Source organism: Durotheca rogersii, assembly GCF_024521655.1.
Source record: "Durotheca rogersii strain YMJ 92031201 chromosome Unknown GGS23scaffold_3, whole genome shotgun sequence".
In the NCBI taxonomy this organism is placed as follows: domain Eukaryota; kingdom Fungi; phylum Ascomycota; class Sordariomycetes; order Xylariales; family Xylariaceae; genus Durotheca; species Durotheca rogersii.
The window spans coordinates 2161290-2186752 of NW_026251234.1; the positions used below are offsets into that span (position 1 = coordinate 2161290).

At 57.7% G+C, this 25463-nt stretch overlaps 8 protein-coding genes and 1 non-coding gene across 9 annotated transcripts; 4 read left to right on the forward strand and 5 right to left on the reverse strand.

The window, feature by feature from the left end:
• Positions 1–3: 3 nt before the first annotated feature.
• Positions 4–1779, reverse strand: GGS23DRAFT_552790 (C-4 sterol methyl oxidase). The gene is made up of 4 exons (XM_051515427.1): positions 1499–1779; positions 1313–1421; positions 1095–1238; positions 4–1026 (listed from the first exon to the last, which is right to left on the reverse strand). Exons 1-4 carry the CDS (start codon positions 1507–1509, stop codon positions 373–375), a joined length of 918 nt encoding a protein of 305 aa, XP_051375642.1. The 5' UTR covers positions 1510–1779; the 3' UTR covers positions 4–372.
• An 894-nt stretch (positions 1780–2673) lies between these two features.
• GGS23DRAFT_552793 (ATP synthase regulation protein NCA2) lies at positions 2674–5842 on the forward strand. Its single transcript, XM_051515428.1, has 2 exons — positions 2674–3307; positions 3365–5842. Exons 1-2 carry the CDS (start codon positions 3291–3293, stop codon positions 5331–5333), a joined length of 1986 nt encoding a protein of 661 aa, XP_051375643.1. The 5' UTR covers positions 2674–3290; the 3' UTR covers positions 5334–5842.
• Positions 5843–6565: 723 nt separating this feature from the next.
• On the forward strand, positions 6566–7786 carry GGS23DRAFT_297138 (ras family-domain-containing protein). Its single transcript, XM_051512690.1, has 3 exons — positions 6566–6714; positions 6917–7184; positions 7346–7786. The coding sequence occupies exons 1-3, from the start codon at positions 6685–6687 to the stop codon at positions 7657–7659; spliced, it is 612 nt and encodes a 203-aa protein (XP_051375644.1). The 5' UTR covers positions 6566–6684; the 3' UTR covers positions 7660–7786.
• Positions 7787–8647: 861 nt separating this feature from the next.
• On the reverse strand, positions 8648–10929 carry GGS23DRAFT_297132 (uncharacterized protein). The gene has a single exon (XM_051512689.1). It carries the CDS (start codon positions 10708–10710, stop codon positions 8812–8814), a length of 1899 nt encoding a protein of 632 aa, XP_051375645.1. The 5' UTR covers positions 10711–10929; the 3' UTR covers positions 8648–8811.
• A 52-nt stretch (positions 10930–10981) lies between these two features.
• Positions 10982–14190, forward strand: GGS23DRAFT_552800 (AAA-domain-containing protein). Its single transcript, XM_051515429.1, has 3 exons — positions 10982–11714; positions 11812–12833; positions 12904–14190. Exons 1-3 carry the CDS (start codon positions 11309–11311, stop codon positions 13642–13644), a joined length of 2169 nt encoding a protein of 722 aa, XP_051375646.1. The 5' UTR covers positions 10982–11308; the 3' UTR covers positions 13645–14190.
• On the reverse strand, positions 14124–14197 carry GGS23DRAFT_t19. Its single transcript has one exon. It is a non-coding gene; the product is annotated as a tRNA-Val (tRNA).
• A 737-nt stretch (positions 14198–14934) lies between these two features.
• On the forward strand, positions 14935–17635 carry GGS23DRAFT_552806 (pyridoxal phosphate-dependent transferase). The gene is made up of 4 exons (XM_051515430.1): positions 14935–15312; positions 15373–15535; positions 15699–17285; positions 17403–17635. The coding sequence occupies exons 1-3, from the start codon at positions 15264–15266 to the stop codon at positions 17101–17103; spliced, it is 1617 nt and encodes a 538-aa protein (XP_051375647.1). The 5' UTR covers positions 14935–15263; the 3' UTR covers positions 17104–17285; positions 17403–17635.
• Positions 17496–18254, reverse strand: GGS23DRAFT_593670 (uncharacterized protein; the record flags this gene model as incomplete). Its single annotated transcript, XM_051518057.1, has 2 exons — positions 17496–18136; positions 18218–18254. 2 exons carry the CDS (start codon positions 18252–18254, stop codon positions 17496–17498), a joined length of 678 nt encoding a protein of 225 aa, XP_051375648.1.
• Positions 18255–20179: 1925 nt separating this feature from the next.
• GGS23DRAFT_297230 (lysophospholipase NTE1) lies at positions 20180–25387 on the reverse strand. The gene is made up of 3 exons (XM_051512691.1): positions 24991–25387; positions 22017–24934; positions 20180–21843 (listed from the first exon to the last, which is right to left on the reverse strand). Exons 1-3 carry the CDS (start codon positions 25281–25283, stop codon positions 20480–20482), a joined length of 4575 nt encoding a protein of 1524 aa, XP_051375649.1. The 5' UTR covers positions 25284–25387; the 3' UTR covers positions 20180–20479.
• Between the last annotated feature and the right edge of the window lie 76 nt (positions 25388–25463).

Genomic DNA, 25463 nt, shown 5'->3' on the forward strand with positions numbered 1-25463 from the left:
AAGACTGCGGAAAAACGTGATCATGAATGCTATTCGTGGAATTACTCGGGCTCCAGTGACGGATGCAGAGCTTGCTATTAGTCTATGATAGGTATTTGTTTTCTTCTCTTCGTCAACATTATATGGTGTGTACGAGCTGGCCTACCCAACCGTCTATGGCACCAATGACCGCCACGATCAGCGCAACAAATTGCCCCCACGTCACTCTAGATGCGCATCCGCGCGATCAGACGACGGCCAAATTTCTCCTTACTCAGTGACCAGCATTCCTGATAACTAGGAGCAAATGGCCAGGACCGGCGAGATGTTATTCAACCCGCCCGCCCAATGTAGGCCCTAGTTGGTGTTTCCAACCCGAAGTAACCGGAATTTCTACTCGGCCTTCTTGGCCTTGAGGTTCTTCAGCTTCCGCTCGCGGCGACGCTTAGCAGCCTCAGGCCCGGACTCAGTATCGAGCATCCAGTCCCACCAGGTAAAGCTCGATGCGTAGTTGCCGATGAACTTCTCGTGGTGAATGTCGTGGTGAGCTGCGCCGGCCCAGAAGGGGAAGAAATGTCGCAAGCTCCACGGGAAGTCGTATCCACTGTGGGAATCGATAGCCTGAAAGAGACGGCCGACAATCCACACGTACATGGTGAATAGGTGGAGGTCGCCAGTGACGGTGACCCAGAGGATGGGGCCTCCAATCGTCCCTAGGGCCAGAAGCATAGTTTCTATCGGCGACGCGTACTCGGCAGCGAGGCCAAAGGGAGCCGAGTAGGTGTGGTGGAGCTTGTGGATCATCTTGTAGAGAGGGCCGTAGTGTAGGGCACGGTGGAGCCAGTAATGCCACGCATCTTCCATGACGAAGAAGACGGCGATTTGCAGGGCCATGGTCTGGACCTTGGGGAAGGGAACGCTGAACTCCATGCCGAAGTAGGTCGCGATGGGATGGAAGAGCCAAATCTGGGGCAGCTCGACAGTGACGTGGCTCAGGAACACCAAGGCAGCACATTCCCACTGCTCTTTCCAGGTGGGGATTTTTTGCTAAGCCGATAGTTAGCACCAACTCCCTTGCTCGGAGGTCACCCCGCAGCGCTCTCCATCCTACGCACATTTTGGATCTTGTACTTGTTAAAGTAGGGGATGCAGTCGAGGACCATGTAAGGGATGCATCGACCGAAGTAGACGACTTCGTGCATGACGAAGCTCATGATGCCGGTCGCCAGCGTGTCATTCTGCATCCATAGGTACCAGGCCTAGAAGCGCTAATGTTAGCCACCGAGTCGATCGCGTCTGGACACGCCAAGAATCGGAGCGGGAAGTAACTGACAGCCCACAGCCGCTCGAGGACATTGAGTTGGACGTTGTACTTGGAAACTTCCTCGAAGACGCTGAGATAGGAATCGGGATGGCTGAAAGCCCCGGCGAGGGTGGCATTCCTGTGACGGGGCACAATCAGTAATGTTGAATCGGATCGCGACGGAGCGTGCGTCAAGGCGGCACCCGAGGGACGTACATAGTGGCCATGGTGGTTGGCGGCAGTGTCGGAGTAGATGGCGGCGGGGGGGGGTTCTTTGATTCTTTCCCCGGGATTCCCGTTATCTGTTGCTCGGTAGAGTAGACAGGCCGACGAGGGGAGAGGGTTGAGAGGAGCTGTACCGACAGCGGAATCTAGGGCGAGGGAAGAAAAAAAGAGGAAGAAATTGATCAGTATTTGTTCCAGATCAAATAAAAGAAGGGCGGTGGAAGCGATAAGGAGAAAGACACAGGAGATTAGACGTTGGTTGGTTTTAGGGGTACCCCAGTCCGTCCAACCGCACCACCAATTCACGCCAATGCTGCCACCATGATCCCACCTGGAAGTTGCTCTTCCCGCTCCCGATCTACCCAGTGAACGCACCTGTCTTAGACGCTGCAGGTTCCCTACTGACAGAGACAGGTACCTCGCTGGGGAAACTAACGGGCTGGGTACGGATAGAAACCTAGCCAGCAGCTACCAGCGGGAGGCAGACCCGCGTACCTGCATACCTGCTTCAGAATGGGGGTACCTCGGGCAGGTTAGACAGGTACCTGCAGTGGGCGTGGAGATGACGACGAGACAGGCAAGTCCGGGCAGGGGTGACGCGAACTGCTTTCAATTTGTCCTCACGGAACCCGCAGGTGCAGGTGCGTGGCTTTCGTATTCGTATTTGCGAAAGGGTTAGTGGGTTTCCGTTTTCCGCCCATTTTCTGCATGGGTACTTGGGTACAGCGTATATAGAGGTTGTGTGGGGCAACTGCATTGTCGTATTCTGTCCTGAAAAGGCCTGGCGCTGCCCGGCCGCCAAACGCTTATCAGATAATCGGCCCCTGGAAGCTTTGGCTTTTGCTTTCATTCGTCGCCTCCTGTCTCGTGTCACCTGACCTGGCCCAGCCGACCTTGATGCTCTTACCTAACCCCAACCAAGGGACGGCTCAGGCAGTCAATACCGGTGCCACCCCCTGAATCCTGCCTACCATCTACCTCTTACCCACCTAGGTATATGCGGCACGAGAGTACTTCTATGCTTGCGTGAGTTGGCGGATCCGCGCCTTACTATAGGTAGGTACCTACCGAAGCTATGATATTTGTGTAGTGGCCTTAGGCAACCACCTACATTTACGCCACAAGCCAAGTGCGGGTCTCATCCCAATTTTCATCATGCCTGGGGGGTACCTACCTACCTAAGCGGGTAGTTTCGCTACAGGTAGGTAGGTACCTAATGTACCTTTATACCTAGGGCTCCTGCAGTTGCGATCTTTACCTAGCCTCATTTGCATCTGCCTAGCCTCATTCGCGCCAGCCTATCCCAAGCTTTCTGTAGTTGTGGATAGGGATGGAGCTTCGATCATTTTTTTTCTTCATCCCCACACCTTGGTGATGACCTCACTCGCCAACGCAGTCTCCAGAAAGTCCTCGCCATCGACTGACCAACATTCGACTTCTGGAGGTGTTTATTCACCGTCGTCGCGCCGTAAGCTTGCATCGCCTCGCCGGAGTTTGCCTGTGCAAGATCTGTCGAGCAGATTCGACCTCTTCAGCATCGCTCTAGCCCGGTCATATAATTCGTCCCTGCTGTTATTGGCTCCCTTAGCTCATTTCACATCCCGGTCCTCGTCCCGGACGTTTCCTTTCGGTAAACGCAGATGATCTGCTAGGTTCATGTTACTCGCCATGACCTGACCTTATTAGAGAAATAGTTACGTGCGGTAGTGATCCCGAGTGTTATCGACCCATATAATCACTGCGGAGCAGTGAATCGCAGGCCTGGGCTAATCAAAAGGCAATAATGTCTGTCGTGGCCGAGTAAGTCCTGTGTGGATGTTTTACCAACGCTGGCAATGCGGCTTAGACGTTCTCTAGTCAAGTACGGCAGCTGGACGCGCAGCTAGACCGCATCCCCCTAAGCTATCTGACAGACTCCGCCGCCACCCGTGCCTCTATAGACTTGGATAGTCCTCGGGCGAAGGAATTGCTGAGGACCGTCAAGGCTTTGTCGGCACCTTCGGGCCCCAACGCTGTCCTTCTCCCTCAGCAGATCCTATCTCTTCTGTCTCAATCCAGGTTGTTACCGGCAAATTTCGAGGAGGCGCTGCCAAATCAGTACGAAGCAGAGCTTGAGTGGATTCTGGTCGGCAAAGCAACCCTCCAGACCTATGGCATAATCTTGCATGCCTTGCTCGACCAGATCATCCCGCTAAGCGACCATATCTGGTATTGGGACGATGTGCTTTCTTCCCCCACCTACACCAGCCTTTACATGGTGCAAACCTCACCGGTCCGGCTATGGGCTTGGTCGAGAGAGATTTACGAGGATAGCAAGGCCAGATTTCAGTTATATGCTAGTGGCGGCGCGTCAGCCACTGGTTCCGAGGCTGGGCCGGACACGCAGTCTCTTCAGGCCGGTCTCGCTCAACAATGGAAGCGGTTCTACGAAATCGTAAGGGAGAGCATCCGCGAGAAGTCACTAACCAACCTACAACGGACCGTTATGTCTCCGGTCGCCCTCTGCCGGTCCGAAGCCCGCCAGAAGCAAGCAAAGCTGAAGAAGCTGAAGGAGATGACCTCGAGCGCCCTTGGCGTCTTAATCGTCGAAGGGCTGGTCTTTGGCGCGAACGGGAGCGATGACGGTAAGGCCGACACGATCCTCTCGGCAAAGCAGGAGTGGAAAAGCGTAGTCGAGCGCAGTGCTATCCTGATGGACATGGTGCTCAAAGATGTGTTGGCCCCCAACCTCAGGGTTTCTGACTTTGAAGATAGAGTCTTCGCAGGCGTCCAAGAGGACCCCGAGCTGTCGACCCAGGCCGAAGAAGACGAGGTAAACCGACCGCTTATGGTGGCTAGAAGGCTTCAGGATCTGCTAGAATACCATTTGCCGGCGCACCTACAGGACACGAAAGAGCTGGTGGCGGACAATGGGCGACCGTCGAGGCTCGTAAGATACTGGCTCCCCAGTATATCTCTTCTCCTCTCGTCGACTACTGTTCTTCGGATACTCGTCAATAAGAAGCAGGAGATCGTACATTGGATTAGAGATCTCGGTGCGACCGTACGCGATTTCTGGTTCAATTGGGTGATCGACCCTGTCCGAAAAATTGTCGGGACCATCCGCCACGATTCCAATAGCGAGATAGCCATCATGAGCCGGGATAGCCTCAAGGCGGATAGGGAGAGTTTGGAGCGTATGGTCGTCGACTTTGCTCTCGACAAGTCGGGTGCCGCAACCGGGGCATCGGCGATCTCGGAAGCGCAAGTCGCCGAGATCAGGGCCAAGGTTCGGGAGGGAGATGTGACGCCGATCCTCCGCGCGTACGAGAAGGACCTGCGTACGCCCCTCATGGGCACCGTCCGAGGCGATCTGGTTCGAACGTTGCTGATCCAGGTGCAGAAGACGAAGGTGGATGTGGAGGTGGCGATGAGCGGGATTGATTCTCTGCTGAAGAGTCAGGAGCTCGTCTTCGGCTTTGTAGGCCTGACGCCAGGTATCCTGGTGTCCGTCGGGGCAGTGCAGTACTTGCGCGGGGTGTTCGGGGGGAGAAAGGGGTTCCGCGAGAGCCGAAAGGCGGGCAGATGCGTGCGGGTTCTCCGCAATATCGACCGGATCCTCTCCGACGCAACGCCCTCGCCGAACAACGTGCTCCCGTACAAGGACCACGGCCTTCTCATAAGCGAGGTGCACGTGCTGCGCCAGCTGGTGCATAGTCTCCTCCCGGCAGACATCGAGAAGGACTTCCTGGATGACTTGGATGACCTCGCTAACCTCAAGGGCATCATGTCGCAGCTGCGCGCGCTGGCTAGGATACGCTGGGCCTATTCTAAGTGGCTGAGGTAGTAAGGAGCTTGCTTGCATGCATATACTAGGGGACTTGGACTGGAGAAGCATCAATGCATATGAGAGGTATTCTGTAGACGAAACGTATCGAGGTACAGTTCAGTGCAGGGAATCGGTAGCACCATTATGCAGCCCTTCCGAATCATCCCTTATTAAGGGCAAGCGATGCTCGTAGCCACGATAGATGGTTGTCTCGAGTAAACATCTCGGAAGCTCGTAGCTCTATCGGCTTGCTACCCCGGGTACAATACCGAGGGAGGCAGGGTTGGGGTTGAGTCAGGGTCGCGCAAACATTGTGTGCCTTGGGTACGTACATACCTCGGCAGGTGTAGGTACCTAGACTGCGGGTGCTATAGGTACCGGACCTGCCTGTAGCTGCTATAAACCACTTAGCTTCGCTGAGCTTAGTGTAGGTTAGGTTGTGTTGTATTCCAACCGGTCTGGTAACATTAAGTAGTTCAACGGACGTGGCTCAGAGAGGAACCTAACCTATTTAAAGGTGTTGTTGCGTAACCGGTGGGCATTGGTATTACCGGCCCATGTCCGCTTTACGGAAATATACCTCTCACCTTACTCGCTACTCCGTACTCACCCCGTACCTAACCTGCCCAGGTACCTAAGGTACTCTATATTCTCATATAGAGGCATATATAAAGGTAGGTATATGTATTAGGTATATACGAATTACTTACCTAGGTAGGTACCTACCTATCTACTTCCTACGTACAGCCTACAGGTATATATATGCCCCATAATAGTACATCGCCTTCGAAGTAAGCTTTACCTAGATAAGCATGGGAGGGTGCGAGGCTGCCTCGTTTGGACCAATAACTCCTTTGTCTCATTTATCTCCGCCGATTACATATCGCAAGTATGGTGGGTGTGGATGTACCTAAAAGCCTTGCAGCCAGGTGCACACCGTCGTTCTGTTTGCTGGCAACATCTCATTTGAATAACAACCAACTTCTGTCCGCCAACCTGCCTCCATACGCAGCGACAACTGTTAGCACCTCTATCCGACGACCGTCCCCTCATCCCCCCTCTCTCTCGCTGCCCAAAACAATCCAGCTTCCGCAGCATCTTGCTAGCACGAACCGAGTTAGATAAATTCATTACGGTGCCAAGCGTGGACGGTCCACCACTTATCGCCGTTATCACCACTCACCTGCCAACCACCACCGCTACTACCAACTCCCTCCGTCGACCACACGCCAGGCGTCTCTTCCCTGCCCTGCGAAGAACCTCTTCTCGTAACCCGAACCGGAATCTACGTCACAGCTCCAACTGACGAAGTCGATCGAGCGAGCCTCTCCTGTCCTCTCTGCCGTCTCCGACGAGCGAGTCCACCAAAATGTCGGGCAACCGAAACTACGACTTCTTAGTAGGTCTACCCGTCGCTCTTGTCGTCATTTCCCTCCCTCTGGGCTGCCTCTGGACTGTCGCTAGGGATCCGGGAGCTACGGGGGGTCTCGCTCACCGGGAGTCTCGCTCACCCTGCCCACTCGAGCCGCGCCTCCCATACTGCCCTATATACCCACCCTCCGCCATCCCGACATAGGCTAACGACGCATTCAATTACGCAGATTAAACTTCTCCTAATCGGCGATTCGGGCGTCGGCAAATCATGCTGCTTGTTGCGATTCAGTGAAGACTCCTTCACGCCGTCCTTCATCACAACCATCGGCATCGACTTCAAGATCCGCACGATCGAGCTAGATGGGAAGCGCGTGAAGTTGCAGATTTGGGATACTGCTGGCCAGGAGCGATTCCGGACCATCACAACGGCTTATTATCGCGGTGCGATGGGCATCCTCCTGGTTTACGACGTCACCGACCAGAGGTCATTCGAGAGTAAGGCGGCCCCTCGTTTATTCCCCTTGATCACACGGGATGTCAAACTCGACGCAGGCCTGGAGGAAAACAACCACCATACCCGCCGACAGACTCAGAAGACCTAGTTATTTCTATGCCAAATCTCCCTGACATCCTCATGCTAACACCTGCGTTTCTAGACATCAAAACTTGGTTCGCAAATGTAGAACAGCACGCTACCGAAGGCGTTAACAAGATACTCATCGGCAACAAGTGCGACTGGGAAGATAAGCGTGTCGTGTCAACGGAGCAAGGTGAGACGCTGGCTAAGGAACTCGGCATACCTTTCCTCGAGGTATCCGCCAAGAGCAACATCAACATCGACAAGGCCTTCTATAGCTTAGCCTCCGACATCAAGAAGCGTATCATCGACACGTCCAAGGCGGAGCCGGCCGCGCAAACTGGCGTCGTTGTCGCACAGGGAGACAACGCCGGAGCGGGCAAATGCTGCTGAACTTGGGGAAAGTATTCTTGGAGATGCCGAGGGACTAGGGCCAGCCTAGCCTAGAGAAAGAAGGAGAGAGGGAGCGAGAGGAGAGCCAGACGCAGAGCTGAACAGAAAGCTGGCAACTTTTTTCTTTTTTTTGTTGGCAGAGCGAGATTTAACTGTAGATCAGACCGAGAGGACATGCCTTCCATTGGAGAGGAAGAACCGCGAAAAAGGCCACCGCCTTTTCCATCCTGAAGGGGTCTCGAAACGAGAGTTAATGCACTGTAAACAAACCTTGGCCGGGATGTTCGGCCGGCTAGTTCGCTGTTTCGTAGACGAAGAAGGACGACGAAGACGACACGGGATGACGACGAAGACAAGTGACCCCAGAAGGAAGCGGAGGAGAGAGGGGGATGGGGAAAAGCAAGCCGGGAGGGAAAAAAAAAAACCAAGGCTGCTTTTGCTTGCTCGACTTACCTACCTACCCACCTACTGCCCACTTCGCAATGATAGACTTGTTTCTCACGCACGCACGCACGCACGCATACACGACGCTACACATACAACACACCACCATACTGCGCTTTTGGAAGAAGAATGTGGCCGAGGGAAAGAGTGAGGGGGGACTAGAGGAAGAGGAGGTAAAGGGCGGGAGGACATAGTGCGGTATATCGGCGGAGTTATGTTGACATTGGCCTAATACATTATTTTCCCCCACCCGCGGCCGTGTTTCCGTTCCTGTGCTGGTTAGAATCGGTGTTCTCCGTCGTATCGTGACCTGCGATGGGGCGTTTTCTTTCCTACGCTTTGATAATGTTGTCTACTTGGTGTAAGGGGGAGGGAGGGCACCCCCCTTCCCTGTTCTCTCTAGTTAAAGGTCAGCGGAAAGGGGGGCGGTGGAAGGGTCGGGGAGATCACGGCGCGTCGCCCCCCAGGTTAGTGCCGCGTGCAACGACACACCCTAGGAGTCAACACAGGCGTAGAGAGGCGAGAGGTGGGAGTCGAGGAAGAGCTGACTTAATATTGCTATAGGTACATATATACATGTACGGGGCCACCGCTCCGTCCTCGCGTCCTCACACGTCTCGCGAAGCAGCAAGCGAGTGAGCGGGCTGGCCCAGTTAGTTCTATCGTCTCCTACGACCCCCCTACCCTTTTTTTTGCCTCTCGTCCCGATCACCACAGCACCGTCGTGTTCAGCGTCCGCGTCTCTTCCCACGAGATGTCCTTGTCGCCCTCGCGGGTGGCCGTCTTCGTGCGGAACTGCCGCCGGTGCCAGCACCGGACGAAGCGCTGCGCCTCGGCGCCGTCCGCGAACGGCACGATGAACCGCGGGTACCGCCGGTATTCCCGGTCCTCCGCCGACCCCCGCTCCCACGCAGACCACTCCTCCGCCGCCGCCGCCGCCGCCGCCGTGAGATCCTCCACCTCCGGCTGCCACTCGTCCTTGCTGCTGCCCGAGCTCGCTGGCCGCGTCCCCGTGAGCCGGTTCGCCTGTTCGATGAGGCTCTGCTCGAACTCGCTGGGGCCGCTCTCCTGGCCGCTGTCGCTGCTGCCCGCCGCGCTGCTGTCTTGGCCCCTGGCTCCCGCCTCGGTTCCTACTTCAGCTCCGGTCTGCGCCTCAGCTCCGGTCTGCACCTCAGCTCCGGTCTGCGCCTCAGATCCGGTCCGCGCTTTAGCTCCGGTCTGCGCTTCAGCTTCGGTCTGCGCTTCAGCTTCGGCCTTAGCTCTGGCCGCGGCTTCTGCCTCGATTCTAGCTAGGGCTTCTGCATCGGCTTTTACCCTGTCGGGTGTTTTGACCATGGTTTTGCCGAAGGGGAGAATGACTATGTCGTCGCGGTCGTGGCCGAGGATGCGCCAGGGGAGCCCACGTTCAGCGCCGTCGGCCTCGATGACGCTATGCAGAGTGTTGACGGAGATGCGGCCACCTTCGACATGGATGAGGACTAAGTGTGGGGAGCCGGCGCGGGCAGCGAGACGATCGTGGAAAGAGGAGTAGGGGGAGTCGCCGCCGCCGATATCGAGGTCTAACAGCTGCTCGCGCGTGAGGCGCGACGACGTCTGAAGGTGGTAGCTCTGCGACGGTGAGATGAGCGTGAAGGAGCGTAGCGTCGCCGCCACGTCCCTCTCGAAATCATCCATCGGTCCGCTGGTGGCGACCCGTCGTATGGGGCCGAAGGACGGCACGGGGGCGAGAGTAGGCAAGGGGACGCCCGCGTAAACCGCGGCATTCCTCCCGTGGTGCGCCCCGGGAAGATGCTCCTTGCCGAGGCGCCAGAGCCGCTCGACGTCGGAGCGGTAGGCGAGCGCAGCATCCGGGCTGTCGAACAGCACGAAGTAATAGCCGAGCGGCCGCAGTGTATCGGGGTCCAGCGCCGGGATGACGCGCTGGATGCCGCCGACCCAGCCCTCGACGTGGGCGCCGTGCCGCCCGAGGCGCAGGAAGTCGCTCGCCAGGAGCGAGGGGCTCGCGCCCGAGAGGACGAGCATGCTCTGCGCGCGGAGGGGCACGTCGGAAGAGGAAGCGCGGTCGGTGGCGTTGGCGTTGGCATTGACGCTGTTTACTTCGGCCTTCAGGAACGACGGATGAGGAGTGGGCAGGTCGTCGAAGATAGAGGCCCACGTGCCTCTAGACGCGCTGTCGGAATGTTGCCGCGACTGTTTGACCTCGTCGGGAAACAGCTTTTCGAGGAGAGAACCGCGCCGGTTTCTGCTCGTCGAAACGGGTTGCCGTGTGCTATCGCGATCGTGATTGCGGCCAGGGTAGGCATCTTCGAAGGAGCCGTTGTCTTTGCCCCTGCTTGGTCGCGATGATGGTGAGGGGGGGGGATCGTCAAAACTGTCATCTAGTCGCATCCTGGGGCTACCGTGCAGCAGTGCTACAGCCGCAGGCATGAAGGGGAGACGCCATGCTGCAGCTACCGATCGTACAGGTGGCCGCTTGAGCAGTCTTACGGGCATGGGGTAGCGAGACAGGATGACCAGCGCATCGCATACTTGACGGTGGAGGGGAGGAGAAGAGAAGCTGTGCTGGAAAAGAGGATTTCGGTGGGATGGAATACCTCTTAGGCACATAACTGAGGTTAGGTATCTAAGCCTAAAGTACCCGATACCGTATCCTCTCGTGCTAATTCGTACGGCCAAGTTATCCCATTAGGTACCTAAGGTAGCTTTGACCCCACTGGGCACAGCACCGCTGGGGGATCCTTTACAGGGCATTCAACGCTAACTATAAGCCTGCAAATCCTACATTCATCGCGCACTGTAATGCTCGTAGGGGTACCTAGCTACCCGACATTTAGGTACATGTTTATATGTAATATGTAAGTATCCTATGTAGGTATCAATGCATTATCCGCCGTCCTACAGCTTGTCAAGTCTTGGGTGCACCTCATATCACTGCCTCTACCAACTTGCACAACCCTCGTATGCGTACCCATTTCACTCTCCCTTTGCCCGTCTTTATTTTTTGCATTCGGAGTGGGAGAGAAAGGATGAGAAAAGGATAGAGGAAAGGAGACGAGACGATCTCTTAAAGATGGATGATTTGCCTGCTCTTCTACAGCTAAAGTTTCTGCCGACTTCGTAGTGGCATCAAGGAGGGGCCCTTGCTTGAAAATACCAATCTAGATTACCACTTACCCCTGATACCGACATCGGTATCCGAACGGCGATGGCCAGGGACGATTTCAAGATCCGCCTCCAGCCGCAGGATGTCGCGAGCCAGAAGACCCCAAACCACAAAAACGCTGCCAAGGTCTTCATCCACCCAACCGCCTTCGTCCAAGGTGGATTCACTACCGCCCATATCTGCCTCGTCGAGGCTGAGCCGGGCATTCGCCTGGAGGCTGTAGCCTGGCCTGCTCCGGACAAGAATGTTGCCAGCAATATTCTTTCCGTTAGCCGGGTCTTTCAGAAGACTGCTGGCCTAGAGCTCGGTCAGATCGCTCGGGTTACTCCCGGAAGCGGCCCCGTTCCTGCGGCCGGTACCGTAACCATGGAGGACGTGACCGCCGATGCCTCCCCGTTGCCGGTCTCCGAGCAGACAAGATGGCAATATCACCTCGAAAGTCGTCTGGGTAAGTTACTGTTACTTACCACCTTCTCTAGCGAGCCTTGTTTCGTGCCGTGTCAGAAGATATGGTTACGGATGACTCTTTCTAACACCCTGAACAGAGATAGCTGAATACATCCTGCCGGGAATAGCGTATGAAGATATTCTGCTGAATGGCATAAAACGCTCTTTTGTGGTTACATCTGTGAATGGTAGAACTGACACAGTTGCTGGATATACCCCCGGTTCCACAGTAGTTGAGCTGGCTAGTGACGACGTGAATCGAGGGGCTGGGGGGACACTGCAAATAGAGCCGCTCCCGGGGGCCCTTACTCCAACGCAGGAACTTACCAACTTCTTTCAAGACTTTGACGTCGACTTTGATGGGTTCACGATTCCCCCCTTTTCCTGCGGAATCGTAATCCAAGGGAGACACGGGACAGGGAAATCGATGTTACTAGATCGCATCGCTGCGACGAACTGGGGCAGGGTTGTGCGGCTAAACTACAACGACAAGCCTTCCGTTGTTCAGGCACATTTCAAGACTGCTCTCGAGCAGCGGGACGCAACCATTATTCTGATCGACGATATAACGAAGCTGATAGGGCGGGACCAATCGAGTCGCCATGCCATGGTCGAGGCTATCGGCGAAGGACTAGATGCATTAACGGATAGGGCACGCCAGCAAAACAGAAGACCCCTCGTTGTCGTGATCGCTACCTGCCTCGATATCCTAAACGACATACCTCACGAGCTCCAACGCCCCGGACGGTTCGAGGAGCATATCACCCTTCCCGTCCCGAATGCAGAGGCCCGCAGGCAAATCATCGATTTCCACCGGCCACTCTTCGCCGAAGACCGGTACAGTCAGTATGCAAACGGCCTCGCCGAACGCACCCACGCATACACAGGTGCGGATCTGCGCAAAGTCCTCTTCGAGGCTACGAAGGCATGGAGGAGACGGGGTCGCGGCCCTCCGAATACGGGACCACTCGAATGGGATGACATCGCACTAGCACTCTCGAAAGTACGGCCGAGCGCTATGCACGATATCAACCTGAAACCGCCCACTGTGCACTGGGGGGACATCGGCGGTTACAGAGAAGTCAAGGACGCCCTCCGCAAGGTTCTCCGATTCCCGAAGGTAACAACCCCATGTCTCGCCTCCGTACAGCTGAAAGATGTTTTCACTGACGCTGCCACCACGTCCTTAGGGTACTCGCGCAAGGATGTCGAAGCCGCCCAAGGGCGTGTTGCTCTACGGCCCACCTGGCTGCTCGAAGACCATGACGGCGCAGGCCATGGCGGCCGAATCGACCTTCAACTTCTTCTCCGTCAAGGGCGGGGAACTCCTGAACATGTACGTTGGCGAGACGGAACGATCGATACGCAACCTATTCAAGCGGGCCCGCGAGGCGAGCCCCAGCATCATCTTCTTCGACGAGTTGGACGCCATCGCGGGGTCGCGGTCGAGCCAGGGCGACAGGGGGGGCGGCGGCGGAGGGGTCCAGGCGCTGACGACGCTGCTCACGGAGATGGACGGGTTCGAGGAGATAGGCGAGGTGTTCGTGCTGGCAGCAACGAACAAGCCGGAGCTGCTGGACGCGGCGCTGCGGCGGCCAGGACGGTTCGACGAACTGATCTACGTGCCACTGCCGGACGGCGAGGCGCGCGAGGCTATTATTGCGGCTAAGGCGCGGGAGCTGAGGTTCCCAGCCGAGGAGATGGACGTGCCGGGGCTCGTGGCGGCGACTGAGGGCTACTCGGGCGCCGAGCTGGCGCGCATCTGCGACAAGGCCTACTGGGACGCCGACGCGGACGAGAGCGGCGACCTGCCCCCCGCCATGGACGTGCTGCTCGCCGCGATCCAGAAGACGCCGAGGCTTGTCACCCAGGACATGCTAGACCACTACAAAAACTGGAGGGATATGTTCAGGACAGGTGCCCAAGCGTGAAGAAGCCATGACTGCCATCGTGCGCTCGATTAGCCACATACCTAGGTACAGCTACCTACTAAGCCTCATTTGCTGTGCCTTGGTATATAGATGGATCCCTCACAGGAAAGAAGGGATTCTAACCGATGGGTATGCGAGGTGAGAAGAACTGTGAAAAGTGCATCTGTACGACGAAGGAGGATATCTGCAAACGGAAGCTGGGGTAGCGTTATGTCTATTCAATTCTCTCGCGGTGCATAGCGCGCTGCATAGCGCGCTGCATTGTAGCATTTCGGGCTGCGGGTGGACACGAAAAGGGGTAAAAGGAGGCAGGGTTCTTAAGAGGCGGTTTCCCCTAAGCTCGAGTGGTGAGAACGCGGGCATGCAACTCACCAGGAACATGGTCATTTCGAATGGTCGAGCAGATAGAGGTAAAAATGCAAACGAAGAGAGAAAGCATGGGCATTTTCTGTGAGGATGATCCCCCAAAAAGAACATCCTGACTTCGTCCAGGCTCGAACTGGAGACCTTCAGTGTGTTAGACTGACGTGATAACCAACTACACCACGAAGCCGTTGACAGGTTCGAATTTTACTAGTGTCTTGATATGTCCCGTCGTAGGGCGTGCAATTCTAGGCGCTTTCCCGGTTGTGGCCCCGCGAAATCGGTGGTTAGTTGGGTTGGCGCGTCGAATAGTCGGGAGTAGGAGCTCTACATCCGTCCTCGAGACACGCGAAGAGAACTAGATCCACCGTTCGCGATGCTTAGGCACCTATCTGCACGTATTATTTACTTCTACCTAGGTATATCGTGAGAGAGGCCGAGAACGGGAGCGCGCCTCTCGGCTCCGACGCGGTCAAAAGAAGACCAAATTCCCTCCGAGCAGATGTTTGCTTCTACTTTCATTTAAGGTACGTGGGGAAAAAAAAAAGGGGGGGGGGAGGGGAAGAGAAGGAAAGGGAGGGGAGGGGAAGGGAGGGGAGGAGTAGCTGAAAATCAACAGGAGGCAAGAATAGGTACACGTCAAGTACCTACATACATGTCACCGTTAGCACAAACCTAACGTGCGTGACATGTACCTCCTATTTCGACAATTCTACGAACCTCGGTAGGTTAGTGCGCCCTCCGAGGATGGGAATTTTTGACACACGGCATTAGGCGCATTAGGTACCTTTCGCGGATGACCCCAGGTACCAAAGATACATGCCCTCAGTCAGAAGGATAGGTAGGTAGGTAGATTGGAGGTAGGCATTCGCAGCGTAGGTACCTGAGGTTTAGGTATAGGTACCTATGCAGGTACTGAGTAATAGCCCCGCGCTAAAATACAACTGGTGACGGGTGGTCCCATTTCCCATCTCCCGCACACGATATACCTGGGTAGGTACCTAGAAGTACCTGGCCGCGGGCTGATGTTCCCTTCGTGAGTTCCGCAGGTGTATAAAGAGCTGGATATAAAACAACCTCCTCTCCCCCGGACACCACCGCGGCGGAGATATCCAGATCCGTATCCCCGTCGGAAACGCGAAACCTACTCGTCGTTGGCACTCTTCCAGGACAGGTGAAAATTTTACTTCGCCTTCTTCTTCACTCCTCATCTTCTGCACTCCTCACCTCCTCACCTAACCCCCCCTTCGCCCGGCATGGATTCCAAGCAGTTCCGGGACGCGGCCGTGTCCGCCGTCGATGAGAGTGAGCAGCTGTCCGCACCCTGAAGAGAGGCTCGGCGGAGACTAACGACGCCGTTGGCAGTCGTCAAGTACTATGACACCATCGAGGAGCGCCGCGTCGCCTCCACCGTCGAGCCCGGCTACCTGAGGAAGCTGCTGCCGGAGGAGGCCCCCCAGGACGGCGAGTCCTGGGCCGACATCCAGAAAGACCTCGAGGCCAAGATCCTCCCGGGTATCACCCACTGGTCTGCGTCCCAACTCTCCTCTCCTGTTTCTCTTCCCCGCTTCTCCCCTTCTGTTCCTGCCCCTTTTCGTCGCTGGGATGGCGAAGAGAGAGAGAGAGAGAGTGCGCGCTCGGGTGACTGACGAGAAGCCGCCCGGGCCCTCGTGCGGCGCGGAGGCGTGCAGGCAGTCGCCCAACTTCCTCGCCTGGTTCCCGTCGTCGAGCAGCTTCCCGGCTATGCTCGGCGAGATGTACTCGGCCGCGCTGACCGGCGCGGCCTTCAACTGGATCTGCTCCCCGGCAGTGACAGAGCTCGAGACTATCGTGCTCGACTGGCTCGCCCGTGCGCTCGCCCTGCCGCCCTGCTTCCTGTCCACCGGACCGACCGGCGGTGGCGGCGTCATCCACGGCACCGCCTCCGAGGCCGTCGCCACCGTCCTCGTCGCCGCCCGCGACAGGTACCTGCGCGACGCCACCGCTCACCTCACCGACCCCGACGCCCGCGAGGATGCTATCGCCCTCCGCCGCACTCGACTCGTCGCCCTCGCCAGCGCCGCCGCCCACACCGCCACCCGCAAGGCCGCCCAGATCGCCGGCGTCCGCTTCCGTACGGTCCCTGTGTACCCCGAGGACGGCTATCGCATGACCGGCGCCGCCGTGCGCGACGTCGTGCTCGCTCTCCGCGCCCGCGGCCTTGAGCCCTTCTACCTCACCGCCACCCTCGGCACCACCGACACCTGCGCCATCGACGACATGGACGGGATCGCGGAGGTCCTCGAAGAGCTCGGGCCGTCGCCCGAGTTCCCCGTCGGCGGTAGCGGCGGCGAGGTCTGGGTCCACATCGACGCAGCGTACGCGGGGTCGGCGCTGGTCTGCCCGGAGCACCGGCTCCCGGACGACTCGCGGGTGCTGTCGCGGTTCGACAGCTTCAACGTGAACCTGCACAAGTGGCTGCTCGTGAACTTCGACTGCAGCGCGCTGTTCGTGCGGGACCGGCGGCCGCTGATCGCGGCGCTGTCGACGTCGCCGCTGGCTATCCTCAGCAACGCGCCGACCGACTCGGGCCTCGTCACCGACTACCGCGACTGGCAGATCCCCTTCGGGCGCCGCTTCCGCGCCCTCAAGGTCTGGTTCGTGCTGCGCTCCTACGGCGTCGCCGGCCTCCGCGCCCACATCCGCCGGCACGTCACGCTGGCGGAGACGTTCGCCGCCCAGGCCCACGAGCGCGCCGACCTCTTCGAGATCGTGACGGGCCCCCGCTTCGCGCTCACGCTGGTGCGCGTCGCGCGAAGCGCGGTCCTGCCGCCGCCGAGCGGAGCGCCGGACGGGGAGGAGGAGGGAGAGGCGGAGGCGGAGGAGGAGGCGGAGGTGGAGGCGCGCCGCAACGTCCTGACCAAAAGGGTCTACGACGCCATCCTCGCCGACGGTCGCATCTTCCTGTCGAGCACGGTGCTCAGCGACGGCGTCTTCGCCATCCGGCACAACCCCGCAACGCCCTTCGTCCAGGCGCGCCACGTCGACAAGCACTTTGAGGTCTTTGTCGAGATCGCCGAGAAGGTGCTCGCCGAGGCGAAGGCGGAGGCGAAGTAGGCAGGAGGGGGCCGCGCGACGGGGTGCGGAAAGGAAGGACGTGACGATAAAGGCTAGCTCACCCATATACCTAGAGGAGAGGAGAGGACTACAGCATATCGGGAGTGTATGCCTAGATACAGTTGAAACCAGACAAGCATAGCCTCAGATGGAGAGCAAAATAAAGTAAACTGCGGTACGACGTATGCGTTACGACCCCCCCCCTCTATATCCCCATTACTCCATATATGCCTCTAGTCCCCCCCGGCCCCGGCGTTTGGTGCCCGCGACATGTCCACATTTTCTGACAATGCGCGCAGGTAAGTCAAGTCGGGCGAGTAGCAACGCCCTCTCCAAATCGCCAGACCTCTCTCTAGTCCTGGCAAACGTATCCCCCGGCCGCTCGCCCGTCCCTACGGCGAACCCCGCCGCTCTCGCCCTCTGCTCCTCGCCCTCCCCTCTCCGTGCCCAGGCCCGCCGTATTCCCACCCCTCTCCGTGCCCAGACCCGCCGTATTCCCACCCCTCTCCGCGCCCAGACCCGCCGTACTCCCGTCCCCTGCCGTCGGCCCCGCTCGCGTGCGGCGACGCGCCCGCATGCCGGGGGCACCTGCGCGCGGCGTCGCAGGCGCACCCGTCACCCCGGTCCCCGGCGGCGGACGCGTGGCGGCGGCGGCTCCTCCGGCGCCACGGCGCAGACTCGGCGGCGGGGTCCGCGCTGCCCTCCTCGGCAGCGCGCAGGGCCGACAGCGACGCGGCGCCCTCGCGCCGCTGCTGCTGCTGCTGCTGCTGCCGGCCGGCACTCGTGCTGTGGCGGCGGCGGCGGCGGCGGCTGTTGTTGCGGCCGCCACCATCGCGCTCGCGCTCGCGCTCGCGCTCTTGCTCCTCCTCGCGCGCGTGCCGCTCCTCGGCCCGCCGCACCTGCTTCTCGATGTCCCAGGCCAGCCCGACCCCGATCAGCCCGAGCACCAGCGGCGGCGTCCAGTCGAAGCCCGGCTGCCGCCGCTCGAGCTCCTTGCGCGCGGAGCGGTGCTGCGGGTGCGCGCGCGAGGGCACTGGGGCGGGAGGGCAGGTTAGCGGAGGGGGAGGGCCCGATGCGGTAGAGAGAGAGTGTGTGGGTGTGTGGGTGGACTCACGGTACGTGCGCGGGTCCGCTGGCGCGAGTTTGCCCATTGTTGCTGGGTTTTTTCGCTCTCTCTCTCTCTCTCTCTCTCTCTCTATCTCTCTATCTCTCTGTCTCTCTGCGGGCGTGCGTGCGTGCGTGCGTGCGTCGGGAGAAGTAGGAGTTGGAGTTGGTGTAGTCGAGCGCGCTTTTGGGAGGATATGGGCGAGGTGCTGCGCAGGGGAGCGGGCACCGCGGTAGGTAGGTAGGTAGGTATAAATGGAGAGAGAGAGAGAGAGGTCGTACAGCGCTGTGGCTGCTCTGCGGACCACGCATCGACGATCTCCGGGGGAGGGGGGCAAACTACTGTCGCCTGTGCCCGATTCCCTAGGCAGCTGGCGAGGCCGACGAAGCCGTCGTCGCACAGGTGCAAGGGGGGCCCACCCTGCAGTGAAGGGCCACGGCAGCGGCCGAGACGGGTTCTCGCGGTGAGGGGAGGGACGCCGCGGGGCGTCGTCTCTGAGCTAGGCGCTGCGCGACGGCGCTAAGGGGCGCCTCGGTTTGATGTCATGGCGGAGGATGGCTGGCTGGTGTCGGGGAGATCTGGGCGGAAGGTGCCATGACGTCAACGCCGGACGTCTGGAACAACCGGGGCGTTTTCGTGTCGGCGGGCTATGCCTAGTCGAGCCTAGCAGGCTGCCGTCATACGTCTTAAGCTCCCGAGTTCTATGCGTGCTGGAGCTGCGATGGCAGGGGCGCCGCTCCCCTCGCTGTCTCGGCCGTCGCTGCCATCTCCGCGCCCTGCTGGCTGTCACGTCGTCACGCCGTCGTGTCGTCATATCTCGGAGCATAATGCCCGACGTGCGTAGGTATGCAAGGCAGGTACCACCTGCGCTAGGCGATCAGGCACGTGGTCGTGGTCGTGGTCGTGGTCGTGGTCGTGGTCGTGAGGTATATGAAAGGGTACCATACGCGTAAGGCCCTCTGTCACAATCCTGAAGAAGGCTTATCGTTCGGGCCGTCAAGCTACCTCAGGTACTCGGTCAGCTCGGGTGCGCCTATCTAACCGGTCTTCCGTCGCGAAGACCTCCTCTTGCCCCCCCTTTACACGCACCAAGTCACCAGCCGCGTGGCATGGTCCTACGTGCTGCCGCGCTGTTGTCCTGTCCCCCTTACTTCGGTGTTTCTGTGTTTGGGCTGTATTTGCCGCCCGGCTTCGCTCCCGAGACCTCAGAGTCTGGCAAGCGACAGCCCGACGAGAAATTCGCCGACAGTCCCGAGCTCCTGTCCGCCATGGCCTGTAGTGAGCAATTGGGTGTGTTTTTGATGCTAGGAGGTGTCTTCTCTCGCCCGTGACTCGATGTTCTCCGGTGAGATCTTCCGATGGACCGGTCTGTTTGTGCTGCAGCCGGCTTGCGCCTGTAGAAGTCCCGTTCGGCCCCTGGTTAAGTACCTAGCCAGCACTTCGAATGAGTCGAGTGATAGCAAGAAACGTCTTCTGCTCCACAACGCTATCCTATGTTGGGTCTCGTATGGGGAGCGTACAAAGGATACGTCGTGGCTTCGTCAGGACACGACAATGGCCAACCGCAGTGCTATAGAAGAGATAGCCACCCAACGTTGTGCGGAGCAGTCCTGCGTACTACTTACGCATCATCTGTGTCCCGTCAGGCGAGAAAGTTCTAGATGGGTTTGATAGGTTTGACAAGCTTTCTCGTGGTCGAACCCGTACCCTAGCAGCAGTGTTGTTCCAGGCCGATGAGCAGCACACTTCCCGAGGACGAATCCGGCAAAAAACCCTAACAAGATGGCCTAGAGCTAAAAAGACACATGGGTGGGCGGACGAAAACCTGTGCTGATAAATGGTCTTTCAAGAGTTAAAACAAGCTCGTTTTCTTCTTCTTTCTCTGTCCCATTCTATCCGCTGCGTCTCCTCTCTTTATTCTCTATTCTTCACTCCACCGTTCCCCTTGACGTCTTCTTAGTCTTTCAGCAAACCCCGCGCCTTGCTAGAATTGGAACGAAAACAATAGGGGTAAAGCAAACGGACACTGAAAGGACGGCAAAGGCAACAGCAACAATCCCCGTACACGTTCACCTAGAACCCATCCGGCAGCTTTCACAGCAGTACGGATGGCCTTACGATATACTTTTAATTAGGCGCTTCCGCTATTATCGCTATGGACTCGGCTTCGTGGGATCGCGCCGATTGATTATTACCATATGCGTCGCTCGTCGCACTCGGACGAGGTTCTATGTACTAACGAAGTGGGTATCGAGCACTCCTGGGACGTACTTAAATGCTCGCACGTCGAGGCGCCATCGTCCGCCGTAGTGCTTTCTTGGCCTCGGTTTCCTCCACCAGCGGCAGCACTCCATCCTCCTTCAGCCGGGCAAGAAATTCTGTACCAAACTTGTACCCGAGCGCGTAGATCTCATCAAACTTTCCAAAGTCTAGAGTGCCGTAGTCGTCGATCGGCGGCCGCATGTATATACATCCCGGCATTGTCTTGGCACGCTCTAGAGCATCGACGCTGGATACGTAGGCCAAGCGAGCTTGGATCTCTGCCAGCGTTGGCGGGTTGGGGGTGCTCGAAAACGGATTCCATCGGTTGAAGAACGCCCATACGCCCGAGAGGGAATCCCCGTAGCTTTGGGGTGTGTCGTCGTCCAATGCCCCCACGTCGATAGCGAAGATCACATCCGCCCCGAGCGACTTCATATGTGACACCGTGAGGTTGTCGATGTACCCGCCATCTAACAACATGCTGCCTTCGTCACACAGCGGCGGGAGCAGGCCAGCTAACGACATCGACGCCCGGACGTATCGCCAAGCATAGCCGCTGGTGTGGATTTCGGGCCTGCTCTTGCTGATATTCGTCGTATTGCAGTAATATTCCAGCCAGAAATCTTCAATCTGGTGCTTGCCAAAAGTCTTAAAGATCCCGCGGTTGAATTCGTGGCCGGTGGTATACGACGCCGACGGATACGTGAGATCGAGAGCAAAACGCCACATGCTACCCATCCTCCCGGCAAACTTCTTCGCCAAGCCGAACATGGGCACCACGTCCGTGTGTCGTGCGTATAGCGCTCCGATGAACGAACCGATAGACGTGCCGCCGACGATGTCGATCGGTATGCCGGCCTCTTCCATGGCCCTGATAATGCCGACTTGGGCTAGGCCTCGGGCGCCGCCCCCTCCCAGCACAAGACCGATCGATTTGCCGCAGAGTCTTCTCGCGAGCCTCTGAAAGTCTCCCTTGTACGGGGCGTCGGGTGAGTAGTAAGGCCTTTGACGTATCTTCTGCACCGTATATCTCTGTATCTCGGCCTGGAGGATCTGTACACGTTCCTTCAAAGTCGGGCCGTTCTTCCTCGGGGGTGGGTGGGGAGCGACGGTATTTGTCTCGAAGGCCATCTGCAAATGATAATGGCCCCCGTTGATCCAGACCCGATTTCTCAACCATGCTCTCGTGAGTCCGGGGGGCGAGTACCGATCGGCATGAAGGAGAACTAACGTTTTGCGGGCAGTCGATTTCATACCCAGCATGAATCGCTCGTACTCGCCAATCTCAGGAGATCCTTCGGCTAGGCCCACCAGAAGAATACAATCTGCCTGCGTGATGCACGTCTGGGTCCAAGGAGACGTCACGCTTGTGTCTGCCCGACGAGTTAGAATCTAACACGGGTGGGGAGGTCTCGGAAAGCCAACACGAGAGAATGGATTGGAATCAGGAAAAAATTAGAGATTGAATGCCTTCATAGACGGCGCTCTGGGCTGATTTTCTCATCATAGCAAAGGGGACGGATAGGAACCAGAGAGATTTACTCACCGGCAACGTAGACAACCAACCCATACTTCTCCTCTAGGTCGGCAAGATAGTGTGATAATTTCAATATCCCCATCTTGTTGAAAGCATGTTTTCCGAGATGGCTGAGGATTGCGGCCTGGTTCAGGGATGTGGCGCCGTTTGGCGTGCCAACTTGGGCCAGAGCATTCATCAAGCGGTTCCCAAACTCAACCACGGGGATGCCGGACCTTACCGGGAGGATGGCAACCGTTCGTATGTTGAGGGTGGACGAAACCTTGTTTATGGATGTGCCAGAAGCCGCATCCTTCCCTGCGAGGCTGGACGGATCGTCGACTAGCAACCGCATCCGGGATGCGATGATCTTGGAGATCTTTATGGTGATGTTGGGGTGCTCTTGAGCCAGACTGTTGAACAGGGTGCGCGGGAACTTGACAAGTTCCGTAGCACGGATGGCATGCAGGGTGCCAGAGCGAGCTGATTCGGTCATAACCTCCAGTTCACCAACACTGTCGCCCTGGCCATACTCTGCACGAACATTCATTCCGCCGCCCTTGCGGTCTTCTACCAACCGTAGCCTTCCGTTGAGGACGAGATAGATAGCTTCGCTTTCCTCGTTCTTATTGAATAGGACTTGCCCGGCATTGACCTGGACCCACTCGAGAGCGAAGTCGATGTGAAGTATTAGTCTCGGAAGCAGGCTGGTCAGCCTCTTTGCCATCGTGAGAAGCACGATTGGATACCGTTCTACTATCTTCTCTAGAGTTGCTCGCGGGATGAACCCGACGTAGACATCCGTCTTGGCGACCACGTCGATAAAGGACCTGTACGATGAGACTGTACCAATATAACCTGCGAGGCCGCCTGGCTTCACCAGCCCTACGCGGCGACGGCTGGATCTGGCGTACCGTTTCGCCTCGGGCATATTCGTGTTGGTGTTGGCCTCCTGCGCAGGCGAATAATATGACGACCGCCGAGCAGCTTCTTGAGACTCGGCTAGATGCATAGCCGTCGCAGAGGTTCTACTGGCTGAGCTAAGGATGTCGCTCCCCGGGTCATCCGACGGGACGCAGATGTCGAGGAACCCGTCGACGACGTAATAAAGGCCCGGGCTTCGCTCCCCTTGCTCGACCAACACCGATCCTTGAGGAAAGAAGACAATCTCAACGTCATGTTTCATTTCCGCGGCGAGAAACTGGATGTTCGGGGTGGCAGTCATTGAAACGCCGCCAGAAGTCATCGATTCGGCGTCCCAATCGGCGGCACTATCAAAGGGATCTATATAGCCAAATGCGTTGCTGCTGAACACGGCCTTTTGCCTTCTTTGGTCGTATGAGACGAGTCTTGGGGAGCCCTCGATCGATTCTGGGCCTCTCGATGATGATCCACCAGTACCCATACCTAAAGCTTTGAAGACGCACTCCAAAATAGATACCCTGAAAAAGTTGTCCTCATCTACGGATTCGCGAGGGTCAATTGATAGGCGGGCTCGCTTCTGGGTTGAGAACGGGTCGAAGGTGCGCTGCGCCAGAGGGCTCGTATCTCCTGTGTGGAATGTGTCCGGTGGATTCCACGGTTGCGCGATCGGAATCTCTAGAGTGCCCGATGGCCTTGGGCCTCCACTACGGGTTATCTGGACGTTAGCGAGGAGGTCGCCGGGGCTGGGTGTGTGTATCGAAACACGCTCTTGCGGGGGCACAATCGTAGATGCGACTACAGACTGGGGTCGCGAGCGGCTCATCGCTTGCAGCGCTGCTTCTTTACGGAGGCTCGTCGAAGACCGGCGACGCTGACGAGTCACCGATGCGTTGTGTAAAGCGATCCCTTTGCCACTGTCCTCTTCACCGGCCCTCTCTCTCTCCTGCTTAAACTTCTCCTTCAAACGTTCCAGAGCATCCCCTCGGAGGAGGTTCGGCAGCTGGCAAGTTGTATAGTTAATCATGTTCTTTTCCGTGTGAAGGACCTCGCTAGTAAGGCCGAGGTAGTTGTATGCCGTGGCGAGAGTAACGCGTTGAAATCTCGACAAGATTACGTGCACAATGTGGGCAGTGGCTCTGGGATAAACCCTGATCAACCGCCGAAAAGCGCTCGCAGGTATTATCGCAATGGTCGTGTCGACCGTTGCCCTCGCAATGATATCAGGATGGACCGACGTCGCTGTCCTTTTCACGGTTGGACGACGAGTAGCCCGGGACTGTAGCGAATCATCCAACGAAAGGGGGGAAATCCTTGGTAATGTGGCCTGATTGCCGGTGGGGGAGCGACTCGCGCTCGAGGGCTCATGGGATTTGCTTAGGTCTGTCGCTTCGGCCAAAAAGGGCGGTATGTCCTCTGGGTGCGGAATGCTGGCGCCGGAGGCAAGACGTTGGTGGCTTGAGCGGCCGGGCCTGGTGATGTCCTCAGATGGCAGCATAAGCTTCACGTCTTCTGTGAACAAGGACATGATTGAGAACAACGACGACATGGGGTTGCCGTTTCGAACCTCGGTCAACAACTGATAGCGTTGCTGGCCGGGGGCAGAGTGCTCGTCATCGTCGGAAAAAGACTGCAGCGAGGTGTGGTGGGGTATGTCAAGTCGCGACGTCTGGCTGGGGTGAGAAGACTTGACGAAAATCTCAACGAGTCCGTCCACAACCAGGCAGAATCCCTTCTCTTCCTCCAGGTTCAGGGTCTCGCCGGCGATTAGCTTCCGGGTCTGCATGCTCCTGGTCAGTTCATGAAACACAGGTCGCTCGAGATACCCGAAGATCTTGATGGCACTGAGAAATTCGTCTAGATAATTACTCAGACCAGGCTTGGCGCCTTCCTCGTGGCTCTCCGGAAAGAGGTCCAACTCCGGCTCCTTGCGTTGCGGCTCTGGAGGCAGGCGAGAATACATGTTTAAATATCGGTATCTGACAACCCAAGTTACCGCAGAGAACATGACAAGCAATATCAATGCCCTGGGTCCAACGTCAGTACAGCGATGGCGCGGAGGGAGGAGAGAAGGAGCTATTACAAAGTTGTCGCGTTCATCGTCACGGTTAAGCTCGTGGAGAATAGCGTAAAGAGCAGCGTCGGCACAGAGATCGTCGTGAGCTTCAGACTCCAGTATATGATTGTCGACAGGATGTGAAGCAGGTAGAGCACCAATCTGGCAACGAGGCCCAGCCACGAGGAAGAGCCCTGAACACGTGCGACGTCGTCTACCCGTGTGACAGCAGAAGCGAGCGCGGCGGAAGAGGCATCTGCGAATGCCGAGGCGACCTGGGAGAGGGTCGTCTCGGCACTCGACGCGTTGACCGGGTTCATAGTGTCGAGAAATCGGTCTCGTAAGGCGAATTTAAGGGCGGAGGGGTACCATGATGTTTCGAGCTATCATCTTCCGGTGCCGTGGAGATGCCACGCTCTGTCTCTTTTGGCCGGCGGGCTGGTGCTGCTGGAAAGGGACTTCCGGTAAACTCGCGGCACCAGCGACATTTGGGCTGCTTG

Coding starts and splice junctions, on each gene's coding strand:
- GGS23DRAFT_552790 (XM_051515427.1), bottom strand. Junction 1,239..1,312: donor TCCTCGAGCGGCTGTGGGCT/GTCAGTTACTTC, acceptor TAGCGCTTCTAG/GCCTGGTACCTATGGATGCA. Junction 1,027..1,094: donor ACAAGTACAAGATCCAAAAT/GTGCGTAGGATG, acceptor CTATCGGCTTAG/CAAAAAATCCCCACCTGGAA.
- GGS23DRAFT_297138 (XM_051512690.1), top strand. CDS start 6,685: ATGTCGGGCAACCGAAACTACGACTTCTTA. Junction 6,715..6,916: donor ACCGAAACTACGACTTCTTA/GTAGGTCTACCC, acceptor TCAATTACGCAG/ATTAAACTTCTCCTAATCGG. Junction 7,185..7,345: donor CGACCAGAGGTCATTCGAGA/GTAAGGCGGCCC, acceptor CTGCGTTTCTAG/ACATCAAAACTTGGTTCGCA.
- GGS23DRAFT_297132 (XM_051512689.1), bottom strand. CDS start 10,710: ATGTGCCTAAGAGGTATTCCATCCCACCGAAATCCTCTTTTCCAGCAC.
- GGS23DRAFT_552800 (XM_051515429.1), top strand. CDS start 11,309: ATGGCCAGGGACGATTTCAAGATCCGCCTCCAGCCGCAGGATGTCGCG. Junction 11,715..11,811: donor TCACCTCGAAAGTCGTCTGG/GTAAGTTACTGT, acceptor CACCCTGAACAG/AGATAGCTGAATACATCCTG. Junction 12,834..12,903: donor AGGTTCTCCGATTCCCGAAG/GTAACAACCCCA, acceptor CCACGTCCTTAG/GGTACTCGCGCAAGGATGTC.
- GGS23DRAFT_552806 (XM_051515430.1), top strand. CDS start 15,264: ATGGATTCCAAGCAGTTCCGGGACGCGGCCGTGTCCGCCGTCGATGAG. Junction 15,313..15,372: donor CGTGTCCGCCGTCGATGAGA/GTGAGCAGCTGT, acceptor CGCCGTTGGCAG/TCGTCAAGTACTATGACACC. Junction 15,536..15,698: donor CTCCCGGGTATCACCCACTG/GTCTGCGTCCCA, acceptor GGAGGCGTGCAG/GCAGTCGCCCAACTTCCTCG.
- GGS23DRAFT_297230 (XM_051512691.1), bottom strand. CDS start 25,283: ATGAACCCGGTCAACGCGTCGAGTGCCGAGACGACCCTCTCCCAGGTC. Junction 24,935..24,990: donor ACGATGAACGCGACAACTTT/GTAATAGCTCCT, acceptor CGTTGGACCCAG/GGCATTGATATTGCTTGTCA. Junction 21,844..22,016: donor GTTGGTTGTCTACGTTGCCG/GTGAGTAAATCT, acceptor CTCGTCGGGCAG/ACACAAGCGTGACGTCTCCT.